At 34.3% G+C, this 12,556-nt stretch overlaps 1 protein-coding gene across 1 annotated transcript in view; it reads right to left on the bottom strand.

Moving 5' to 3' along the window:
- Positions 1-12,556, bottom strand: part of SHOC1 (shortage in chiasmata 1) — an 88,777-nt gene that overhangs the window by 31,942 nt on the left and 44,279 nt on the right. The window contains exons 10-12 of the mRNA XM_064378953.1: positions 5,584-6,000; positions 1,791-1,910; positions 705-881 (exon numbers count right to left, since the gene is read on the bottom strand). Of these exons, the coding sequence (XP_064235023.1) occupies positions 705-881; positions 1,791-1,910; positions 5,584-6,000 (714 nt within the window). The remainder of the gene's footprint in view (positions 1-704; positions 882-1,790; positions 1,911-5,583; positions 6,001-12,556) is intronic.

Raw genomic sequence — 12,556 nt, 5'->3', positions numbered from 1 at the left:
TCAAGGGACATCCTCTGCACAATTCTATACTTTCTGTGCGAAGCTCTCTGCTCTCTAACATTCTGTTTTGAACTCTTATCTGTCTTGGTCTCCCTGGACTCTCACCTGTTTCTTCAACTCAGATTGTCCACCAGGCTCTGCCTCAGGTAACTTTCCCTACATCATAGCCTGACAATTCTTTCAAGGCAGTTAGCTAGGGTAATAGTAGGGCTCATTTCACTCATTTCCCTTCCCTCAGGGTCTTTAAAAACCAGTTTCATGTATTTTGTCTTTGTCTTTTTGTTGTTGTTTTTTTTTGGTAGGAGGGGGGTAAATCTAGTCCCTGTTACTCCATCTTGGCAGAAAGAAAAAGTCTGGGATTGATTTTAAGTAATCTAGTTTTTGACCTCCTTTTTTGGGAGGAGACTGAGTGGTTCAGATGTGGACAACAATAAAGTTAATTTAGTTTCTGCAATAGGAATCTGTCAAGTGATACATGTCAATTAGGAGCTTCACTGAGAAGCAATGCCAGGTGATATTTCTTACCTTTTTCTCTACTTAGCTGATCCTTCAGTATTGGTTTGGCTGGGTATCATAAGCTGAATTACAGTCATGATATAATCTATGACTAATTTCTGAATCTTCTATATTCAATTTTTTACTAATTTGATACAATAATTTCTAGATATATCTTTTTAAATAATGTGACTTTTATTTTCACTCACCTTGGTAAACAGCATCACTTACTACTTTTTCTTGTTCCTTTAAGAGAAACCTTGTTTGGTCAAAAATAACAGTGGCAAATTTCCAATTAGCAGTAGGGAGAGTACAGAAGGATACAAGGTTTTTTAAGATAGGAGAAGCTGCTGCTTCAAGGAGGCAAAATGCTTGGCACTGGCTATCTGCAAAAATAAAAGCAGTAATGGCAGTGTATTAATAAAGATGGTATGATCTTTTTGATAAACCAATTAAATGTGTTATTTTGTGGAAATCTGAACTTCTATCTGAATTATTTTCTGAGTTAAAAATCATGAGATTATATAAAAACTTATTTTAAGATATTTATTCTACATAGACTAATTGAAAAACTCATGGAATTATATAATTTTATGGCTATATTATTTGAGAGGGTTTATTCCATAAATAACTTGACATGGCAAATATAAAGACCCATATAAAGAGAATTGCATTTTTTATTTGCCATTCTCCATTATTAGCATACAATCTTAAGCCAAACAATGAAAAATTGTTTCCAGTTTTCTCGAGAATAACATTAACAATTTGCATAATCATCTAGAGACCAAAAGAATGAAAAGATGAGAACCTGGGTCATATTTCCTTATTGATTTTAATAATGAACCTGATGTTCTTAAGCAGGCTGTTCTTTAGGAGTTGAAGAATATTCTTCTTTACAGCATAACAAAAAAATCAATATAGGTATCAATAGTAACTTATTTACATCCCTCTGATACTGGGTAAGAGAACACAGAGAGCATGATTAGCAGTTCATTTTCCAGACTGGGCGGAAGAGTCCAAGGAGGTAAAGTTGTTCTCAGATTGATATAGGGAAGCAGCAGTAGTTTAAATTAAAGAAGAAATAACACTGAATGGCTTGGGTAGGGCAATGGGGGAGGCAGGGGCAGTGGACTGGGCATTCCAGGTTGGAATATAACTTGAAAGTAGGAATGGAATGAAGAAATATCTGAAACAAGTGAAGAAAATGACATGGAAAACGCAGTATGTCCTAGCTATCTAGAAAAGGGCTTTCAAACTAAGCAAATCTGAATGCATTTTAAAAGCATATACCATACCTGACGCTTGAATTTCAATGACATTATCTGTTCCCCTTTCCTGATTTATTTCCTCTAGGGTTTTATTAATATGAACAATAGGACTTTCCTCTTGAAGAGTCAAAGAACATTCTTCTTTATCTTGAAATTCCAATAAAAAATAGAAATTTGTGTTGTTCAAGAGAAACTTAATGTTGTTTTAATTTTTTTTTATAAAATATGATCTCAGTTGTTAAATTTCTTCATTGAAACACATCAGTATTAAAGTGAACAACTATTCAGATCAATGGACCTAACACTGCTAGGTAGGAAGATGAATGGTAAAAATGGAAAAACCTTTGGTATCAGATCAGTATTTCAAGCTCAGTTCTGACTCAGTTGCCTCATATGTAAAATATGGATACATATATCTGCTTTAAACACCAAGTATAGCTTCTGACACAGAAGGTATGTACCGTTCTCCTTAATTTCTCTGTGACTTTCCACATACCCTTCCTTCTACTACTAATCCTCTCCTCTGCCTCAAACCTTCCCTATTTCCATCTTTTTTTTTTCTTTAACTAGGCCAATTCTTTTTCTTTTCTTTTCTTTTTAAGACAGGTTCTCCCTTTGTTGCCCAGGCTGGAGTGCCATTGGTATGATCAGGGCTCACTGCAGCCTCAACCTCCTGGGTTCAAGCAATCCTCTACCTCAGCCTCCCAAGTAGCTGGGAACACAGGCATGTACCACCATCCTGGGTTAATTTATTTTTTAAAATTATTATTGATAGTTTTGGTAGAGATAGGGTCCCCTATGTTGTCCAGGCTGGTCTCAAAATCCTGGGCTCAAGGGATCTGCCTACCCAAAGTGCTGGGATTACAGGCATGAGCTACTATGCCTGACCTAGGCCTATTCTTACTACTGCACCCTGCAGGTCTCAGGCATCTTCTGTAAAAAGTCATATGTAACTGCCCACCCAACTTTCAGGCCAGGAAAGGCCTCCCCCTTTTGTTTCTTTAGCATTCTGAAGATTTCTTTCCTGGTACTTGCCACATTGTATTGATATGATCTATCTGCATATCTGACCTACTCTATCACACTGTGAGCTTCTCAAGGTCAGCAACAGCATCACATTTATCTCTAATACATAATTTAGTGCCAGGCACAAAGTGTCTAATAAAATGTTAGTTTTCTTTCTTTCTTAGGTATTATAGAGGATTTCTTCTTTCCTAGGTATTATAGAGGATTTACACACAAACACAGATACACATAGAAGTCTAGTTATTTTAACTATACAGTAGTATCATTTATCAATCAGTAATATAATTACAAAATAATTCCAGAAACACATTACCATCTTTAAATACACGGTTAAAAATATATTAATGGGCTATATTCTAAACTAGATTTATAATGCTACTTTCAAGTAATACTCTCAATTAATCATAATTAGAATAGATCTGATCAAATAATATTAATTATTAAAATTTTTGAGGGGGCCTAAGAATTTATAATATTACTTGCTTGCCCCTGAAATAACTGTAAAATAAGAAGAAAAGTAAAATATACACCAAAATATTACCTCTATTACTATTAAAGGCTAAGTAGGGAAATAGAACTTAGTCTGAGAGTCAAATGAGCTTGCTAACTAAACACTAGAATTAGACAGAGTTACCCACCCAGTCCTAGGGTATGCTGGACTGAGAGAGAATATCCCACTGGGTCCAGGGAGGGCAGGAGAGGTCAGGGATACTGCCCAGGAAAGAGTTATGACATAGAAAAACCAAAGAGAACTCCTGTTCTTCCTGGGAAACTCATTCCCACAGCTTATATCCAATTTATTATTTTGACTTTACAATTCAGATGATTCTTTCCATCCCCTCTGGAGAGATGTATAAAAGGACAAAGAGGCCAGGAACATAACAATTGAGGAAACATCAGGAGTACAGAAGCATTCCCCCATAACATTAATATTCTTTAATTGTTTAGTGAATGAATGGCTAATTTTTTAAATAAGAAAAGATAAAAACTTTTTTTTATATATTTTCCTCCTTTCTTGCTGCATTCTCTTATTTTCTGTTGATAATATACCCTATTGTAAGTCATTATCACTACTATGGCAACTAGAAAGATGTCAGTGTTAATTTTGGGGTAGATTTCTTTTTTGCACCAAATATAAATAGAATCAGAAAACATGAACAAATCTGAGAATAACAAATCTTTGAAAAGTTCCTATTTTTGTATCACATTTATAAAATAATTATTTATATTTTCCTGATTTACATGCAGAAGTGATACTTTAATTATGGTGCAAATATTGGTTAGAAAAAGCTCAGTTACATACAGAATTGTCATCTGGCCAGGTAAGTTATAAGGTGGCCAAACTATTACGTAAAAAGAAACTTTAAGGTGAATATGTAGAAATATAAAAGATTTTATATTTTTATATAACAAAATTCTGAAATCTTTAAATACTATTCTGCATTTTTACCATGAAAGATGCACTGATTGACACAATAATATTACTTTTTTTTTTTAAATGACAGCTCATCTTAACCTCAACTCTCAGGCTCAAGACATCTGCCCACCTCAGCCTCTTGATCTGGGATGACATGTGTGTGCCACCACACTGGGCTAATTTTAGAGATAGGGTGTCGTTATATCGCTCAGGCTGGTCTCAAACTCTTGGCCTCAAACAATCCTCCTACCTCAGCATCCCAAAGTTCTGGGATTAGAGGTTTGAGCCACCTTGCCCAGCCCCAGTAATATTACTTTAAGCAGATTTATAAAAGGCTGTCACATCTTTTAGAAAAATAAGTATAACCATCATGACATTAAGAACTGAAGATCTTGTGTCTATGAATAGTATATGAGACAGTAAGATCTAACTATCTCTAAGTCACATAAATGTTTTTGTATTCTTTAACTGTGAAATGGGGTAATACTACCTACTCTGATTCCTCGACAATGTTTCTAAACAGATCAAATATGACAGTAGATGTGAAAGTGCTTTATAAAGCATAAATATACCTGTATTTATGATAATATTATTATCCTTATGAAGAAAGAATAGGATTTATCAAACAAGTTGATCATTAGAAAATATTTCTGGTATTTCTGAATGTAACAATATATAAATATTGAAAGTTTCCAATGTCCCTGGCCATTAGGTTGAAGTAGTGTGTACTGAATTTTAGGAATAAACAATAGTAGTCAATGAATAAATAAATATTGTTGTGTTTATTTCATCAGGGTAACCAATGTCTAACTTATTCTGAAATGCCTATTTTCTTTTTATGAGAGGTAAAATGATATGACATATTATATTTCCTTTGATGTGGCTATAAGCAGTGAATGTAAGACAATTACAACTCAAACAAAAACTGTTAGATAATGTTAGAAAGAGTAATACACAATTAAGTGGGCAGAGAAAGTTTTCTTTCAAGTAGACATTAACATTTACGTTAAAATACTGAAATAGGACTTACAGCTAAAAGAGAAAAAAGAATGGCAGAATTGACCAACAAAAGTTAGAAATAATGTGAATTTGTAAGGCCCTGTTGTAGAAAGCAAGTTTTACAAATAGTGGCTTTTGTTACAAATTCAAATGCACTTTTAGATTTTTTGAAAAATACGTATCTATATCTAAATTATGCCTATATATCCATAAACTATCTGTATACAAGAAGTCTCAAGAATCAATGACACTTTCCTTAACTATGAAAAATAATATAATTTTATCTAGAAGAGCTTTATTTCCTTTTCTTCTATAATAAATTATATGTTTAGTCCTGAGACTACCATATCTATGGCAAAATATTATTAAATTACCTACCATGTTTTTCATCACTGTTTCTGACTTCAGTCTTTGAGGTGCAAGTCTTATATTTATTTCGCAGCATAATAAAGTCGTTCAAAAGGTCTAAATCATTCTCTTGTTTTTTACCATGTTCAAAAGATGCTTTTTTAATTATTGAAGAGGAAGATGATTTAATAGATGGTCCTATGCAGTCAAGTTCAAAGTGATCTTTATTTTCTTTCTTTTGGATTATTCTGTTTACTGGTTCTTGGTCATTTGTTGGTTTTTCCTCTTTTGCTGGTCTTTTATCAGAGAAATATTCATCAGAAAAACATAGATCTAGTACTTCTTTTGCCAGAGGTAGACTCTTTTGTGGAAGTGATGAATGATCATTTGTAGATTTTTCATCAATAAGTGCAATAGGTGAAGAATGACTTTTATGTTCTAGACATGCTGAAAACAGAAAATAAAAAATACACAAATAACCTCCACACCTAAACAAGTGTTCTATTAGATATTCAAATAACTTAGTTGTGGTTTCTTATTAATGTAATTTGAGCTTTAGGAGTACCTTGCTTACTGCTTTGAAAATCAATTTTTGGTCTAAATGAAATAAATTTTTAAAAAGGATCAAAATTTAACACCCTTTTTCTTTCTTTCTTTCTTTTTTTTTTTTCCTTCTTATTCCCTTGGGTATGACACCCTTTTTCTTATTACAGGAGCTAGTTTACCAAGCAAAGAAATTCCAGTAAAGCCCTTTTGCTGATAGGCTTATGAGTCATAGCCTTTGAGGTAACAGTTACTCTATGGGTCAAATACTTACTTATCAGGCAAGCCACAACAGAAAAAAATACTTGCAATACATATAACTGACAGAGGACTGTATCCAAAATATATAAAGAACTCTTAAAACTCTATATTTAAAAAGGAACCCAATTAAAAATTTGGCAAAAGACTTGAACAATAGTTCATATAAGATATGCATATTCCACAAAATAGATGAATCTTGATAACATGCTAAGTGAAAGAAGTGTCACAAAAGGCCACATATTGTATGATTCCATTTATATAAAATGTCCAGAAAAGGCAAATCTACATATAAAGAACAGTGGTTCCAGAGCTGAGTAAAATGGGGAGTGACAACTAATAAGTACAGGATTTCTTTTTGGAGTGGTAAAAGTTTTCTAAAATGGTTTGTGGTAATGATTGCACAACTCTGAGATTATACTAAAAGCCATGGAATGGTGTACTTTAAATGAATCAATTGTATAGTATGTGAAATATATCTTGACAAAGCTGTTTCAGGAATACCTCAGAGATACTATGGGTTCAGCTTTTACTTTGCATTCACAACTTGGCTGTTTGATGCAAGAGACCTAGCTTTTCACCTAGGTCGACTCTCAACATGCCTTTCTTACTTAATCTTCTAGCCTTTGATTTAAAGTGAGGGTTGTGCAACTCTTCCTTTCACTTGAAGACTTACAGGCCACTGTAGGGTTATTAATTGGCCTAATTTTAGTATCGTGGTGTCTCAATAGACATAGAGTGGCCCGAAGAAAGGGAGAGAGGTGAGGGAACAGCCGGTAGTGGAGCAGTCAGAACACACTCATTTATTAGTTCAATTCACTTTTTTATATGGGCAGGATCTATGGTACTCCAAAACAATTACAAAATTAAAATTAAGGTAACTGATCACAGATAACTATACCAGATATAATAATAAGAAAAAAATCTGAAATATTGTGAGAATTACCAAAATGTGACAAAGAGACACAAAATGAGCACATATTCTTCAAATATCCATATAATGTACTGAATTTATAAAACTATGTGAAGTCTTTATTGTGATAAGTGACTAATTTGAAATTAAAATATAATGTATTCATATTTTATATTTTTGATATCTAATAAGTTATGATGGTAATTCTAGAGTTGGAAATGCTGTTGGAAAATGACTGCCAAAGAATTGCTTAATGCAATATTGCCACTAAGCTTCAATTTGTAAAAAAGACAATTATCTGTGAAGCACAATAAAATAAAGTACAATAAAATGAAATGTGCCTGTATTTTTTTAAATGATATACAAATGGCCAATGAACATGTAATTAGATGCCCAATATCATCAGTCAGGAGGGAAACAGAATTAAAACCACAATGAAATACCACAACACACCCATTAGAATGATTAAAACTTAAAACACTGCGAATACCAGGTGTTAGTAAAGATATAGAGTAACTGGATCTTTCACACATTGCTGGTCAAAATGTGCAATGGCAAAATTACTTTGGGTAGCAATTTAGTAGTTCTTACAAAAGTAAACATATACATAAGACTCAGCAATTCAACTCCTAGATATTCACTCAAGAAAAATGATAACGTGTTGGCCTGGCACAGTGGCTCACACCTGTAATCCCAGTACTTTGGGTGGCCTAGATGGGAGGATCGCTTGAGGCCAAGAGATTGAGACCAGCCTGGTCAACATAGCGAGATTAAAGTTAATCTCTAATTAACTTTAAAAAAATAAAATAAAAACTTACAGAGAGAAGTGATAACATTATCCACAAAAAGACTTGTACAAGAATATTCATAACTTTTATTCACAATAATAAAAAACTGGGAAAAAATCCAGAGGAATTGATAAACAAACTGTGGCATAGCCATACAATGCAAAATTCCTTAGCAATAAAAAGAAATGAACTAGTGATACACACAACATCATGAATGTATCTCAGAAATGTTATGCTGAGTGGAAGAGGGCAGACACAAAAGAACTTACACTATTTGATTCCATAGGTGAAATCCTAGGACAGGGGAAACATATAATATATAGTGACAGAAAGTAGACCAGTGGTTGTCAAGGACCAGGAGGTAGGTTAGTGAGGAGGAGAGGTGGGATAGAGGGAGAATGTCTGCAAAGGGGCATAAAGAAATGTTTTTATGATAGAAATACTCTGTATCATAATTGTAGTGGTAGTTTCACAGGCATATATGCTTATCAAAATTCATCAAACTGTACAGTTAAAATAGGTGCAGTCTTCCTGGACTGGCAACATTTGTGTATATTGTGATGTATCAATGGCAAAAGAGTAATGTATCCTGGGGACAATGAAATCTTCACATTTGGAGCCCTCCTAGGTTCCATCAAAAGCATCTCTTTCTTTGGCTAATATGTGTCCTTTCCCTTAATAAACCATATGTGTGAGTACAATACAAACAAAACAGGTACACTTTTATTTTATGTAAATTATACCTCATAAAATAGATTTGGGAAAAAAAATGCCTATAGGGCCAACTAAATAATGTAAATTAGTAAAATGTATGGCTACTGCTTAAATCACAATCTTTGTTTGTATAGATGAACTCTGTATTATTTTCTTCCAAAATGTAGTTTATAATTTTATTTTTGTTTTTGCTTTTATTAGAGAGATTGGTAAAAGACACATTTTACTTTCCTCTTATACCTAAATGTAAGACAAAAGTGTCAAATGTCAACTAGCAACAGGCTTTGATTTGTAAGTCCTGGAAACTGTGGTGGGCTGGAGAGTGCATGGTCTGTTTAAAGTGGTAAGCTGCTAATGGCTCCAGCCAATTGTTGCCATATCAGAATCTGAGTCCAGTTTTTGAAATTTTAAAGATAAACTCAAAATACATATTATATATGTAAAATCTCCCAAATTTTAAATGTTGGCAATTGGCCAGGTACGAGGGCTCACGCCTGTAATCCCAGCACTTCAGGAGGCCAAGATGGATGGATCACCTAAGGTCAGGAGTTCAAGACCAACCTGGCCAACATGGTGAATTCCCATCTCTACTAAAAATACAAAAATTAGTCAGGCATGATAGTGAGTACCTGTAGTCCAAGCTACTCAAGAAGCTGAGACAGGAGAATTGCTTGAACCCAGGAGGCAGAGGTTGCAGTTGAGCCAAGATAGTGCCAGCCTGGGTGACAGAGAAAGACTCTGTCTCAAAAAAAAAGTTGTTAACTAATTAAAATACCATATGAGTCAATAATACGTGGGCTGAATAGGATCCAAGTGGCACTTTTCAGATATTCTCTAGTGGTAATCTAGTATGTCTAGCAGGTGAATAGAAACTATTTATTATTTCAGTTTTTTCATTATTTCCATTTATTATTCTCTCTTTAACCACCCCTACTTGGCCATTTGGCATGGATTCCAGATATAGTTATTGCTTCTTAAAAATTATATTGCTGTACATTTAACTATACTGTTAAACATTCATTTTTTTTTACAAATTGAAGTTCTGTGGCAATCTTGCATCAAGTCTATTGCTGCCACTTTCCAACAGCATTTTTAACTTCAGAATTATTATAACTTATTGGATATCAAGAATATCAAATATGAATGATACGTTTTATTTTAATCTCAAATTAGTTACATATTACAGTAAAGACTTTACATAGTTTTATATATTTAATACATTATATGGATATTTGAAGACCTCATTAAATCTTCTCCCTTTTCTTTTGTCTACTAACCTGACATAATCTTATTTAACATTCTTATTCCACCATGAGTACCATCTAGGCCTGAGATGGACTGGTGTACATTTGCTTGATATAATCTGTTTATCTGTTCCCTTTCCTAGCCATCCAAACATCTCTGTCTTCTGTCTTTTTAAAAAATTTATTTTACATTGCTTCTTGTTCTTTTTGTAAGGAATATTCAAGAAGTAAGAAAGCAGATCTTCCTAGGTTACCTTTGAACCTGGAATTTGTGTTACCACTTTCGTTACATTACTAGTAAGCCACAGAAGTACACTATAGAAATGAGTGGAAACAGAGACAGGGATATAATGACAGTTAATTGTCTATCAAGTATTTATCCCAAGGAGCACTTATACATCTGTTACATATTTCGGTATTTGCTACTTGTAGGTTTTTTGTGATTAAAAATATAATTTGAACTTTTATTTTAGATTTAGGAGTACATGGGCAGGTTTGTTACCTGGGTATATAGGGTGATGCTGAGGTTTGGGCTATGATTGATCCCATCACCCAGGTACTGAGCATAGTACTCAATAGCTTTTCAACCCTTTCCCCTACTTCCCTCCTCTAGTAGCCCCCAGTTTCTATTGTTACCATCTTTATGTCTATGATACCCAATGTTTAGCTCCGTCTGGAACATGCAGTATTTGGTTTTCCATTCCTGCATTAATTCACTTAAGATCATGGCCTCCAGCCGCATCCATGTCACTCCAAAGGACATGATTTCATTCTTTTTTATGACTGTGTACTATTCCATGGTGTGTATGTACCACATTTTCTTTATCCAATCCAGTGTTAATGGGCACCTAGGTTGATTTCATGTCTTTGCTATTGTGAATAGTACTGCGATGAACATATGGGTGCATATATGAGGTGAAAGACCTCTACGAGGAGAACTACAAAACACTGCTGAGAGAAATCACAGATGACACAAATAAATGGAAAAACATTACATGCTTATGGATTGGAAGAATCAATATAGTTAAAGTGGCTATACTGCCCAAAGCAATATACAGATTCAACACTATTCCTATTAAACTACCAACATGATTTTCCACAGACCTAGGAAAAACTATTTTAAAGTTCATATGGAACCAAAAAAGAACCTGAGTAGCCAAAACAATCCTAAGCAAAAAGAACAAAGCCAGAGGCATCACATTACCTGATTCCAACTATACTATAGGGCTACGGTAACCAAAATGGCATGGTACTGATACAAAAACAGACACAGGACTAATGGGACAGAATAGAGAACCTTGAAATAAAGGTACACACCTACAGCCATCAGATCTTCAACAAAGTCAACAAAAATAAGCAAGGGGGAAAGAACTCCCTATTCAATAAATGGTGCTGGGATAGCTGGCTAGCCATATACAGAAAAATAAAACTGGATCCCTACCTTTCACCATATATAAAAATTAAGAAGTATTAAAGATTTAAATGTCAGAACTTAAACTATAAGAATTCTAGAGGAAACATCCTTCTGGACATCAGCCTTGGGAAAGAATTTATGACTAAGTCCTCAAAAGCAATTGCAACAAAAACAAAAATTCCCAGGTGGGACCTAATTAAACTAAAGAGCTTCTGCACAGCAAAAGAGACTATCAACAGAGTAAACAGACAATCTACAGAATGGGAGAGATTAATTGCAAACTATGCATCCGACTAAGATCTAATATCCAGAATCTACAAGGAATTTAAACAATTGAACAAGCCAAAAACAACCCCATTTAAAAATGGGCAAAAGACACGAACAGACACTTCTCAAAAGAAGACTTACAAGCAGCCAACAAACATATGAAAAAAGTGTTCAATGTCACTAATTATCAGAGAAATGCAAATCAAAATCATAATGAGTTACCATTTCATACCATTCAGAATGGCTACTATTAAAAATTCAAAAAACAATAGATGCTGGTAAGGCTTTAGAGAAAAGAGAACACTTACATACTGGTGGTGAGGGATGTAAATTAGTTCAGCCACTGTGGAAACAGTTTGGAGATTTATGAAAGAACTTAAAACAGAGCTATGTTCGATCCAGCAATCCCATTACTGTGTATATGTTTTAAAAAATATTGTTCTGTCTTCTGTCTTTGAAACATGCCTTGCTGATAACATTTCTTATTCAGATTCCCTAACTCCTTAGACCAGTCTCCCAACATAGACAGCAATTTCTAAAATTTATTTAAATATGTTCATTATTCTATAATAAACCATAAACACTCCCAAACCTGGCTGGGCACAGTAGCTCATGCCTGTAATCCCAGCATTTTGGTAGGCCTAGGCAAGCAGATCACTTGAGGTCAGGAGTTCGAGACCAGCCTGGCCAACATGGTGAAACCCTGTCTCTACTAAAAATACAAAAATTAGCCGGGCGCAGTGGTGGACACTTGTAATTCCAGCTACTCGGGAGGCTGAGGCAAGAGAATCACTTGAACCTGGGAGGCAGAGTTTGCAGTGAGATGAGATCATGCCACTGTGCTCCAGCCTGGGCAACAGAG

Source organism: Aotus nancymaae, unplaced genomic scaffold (genome assembly GCF_030222135.1).
Source record: "Aotus nancymaae isolate 86718 unplaced genomic scaffold, 86718_ANA_hifiasm-v0.15.2.pri h1tg000003l, whole genome shotgun sequence".
Taxonomy (NCBI): Eukaryota; Metazoa; Chordata; class Mammalia; order Primates; family Aotidae; genus Aotus; species Aotus nancymaae.
The sequence above is the reverse complement of the archived record's forward strand: the minus strand, read 5'-3'. Positions and strand labels throughout refer to the sequence as shown.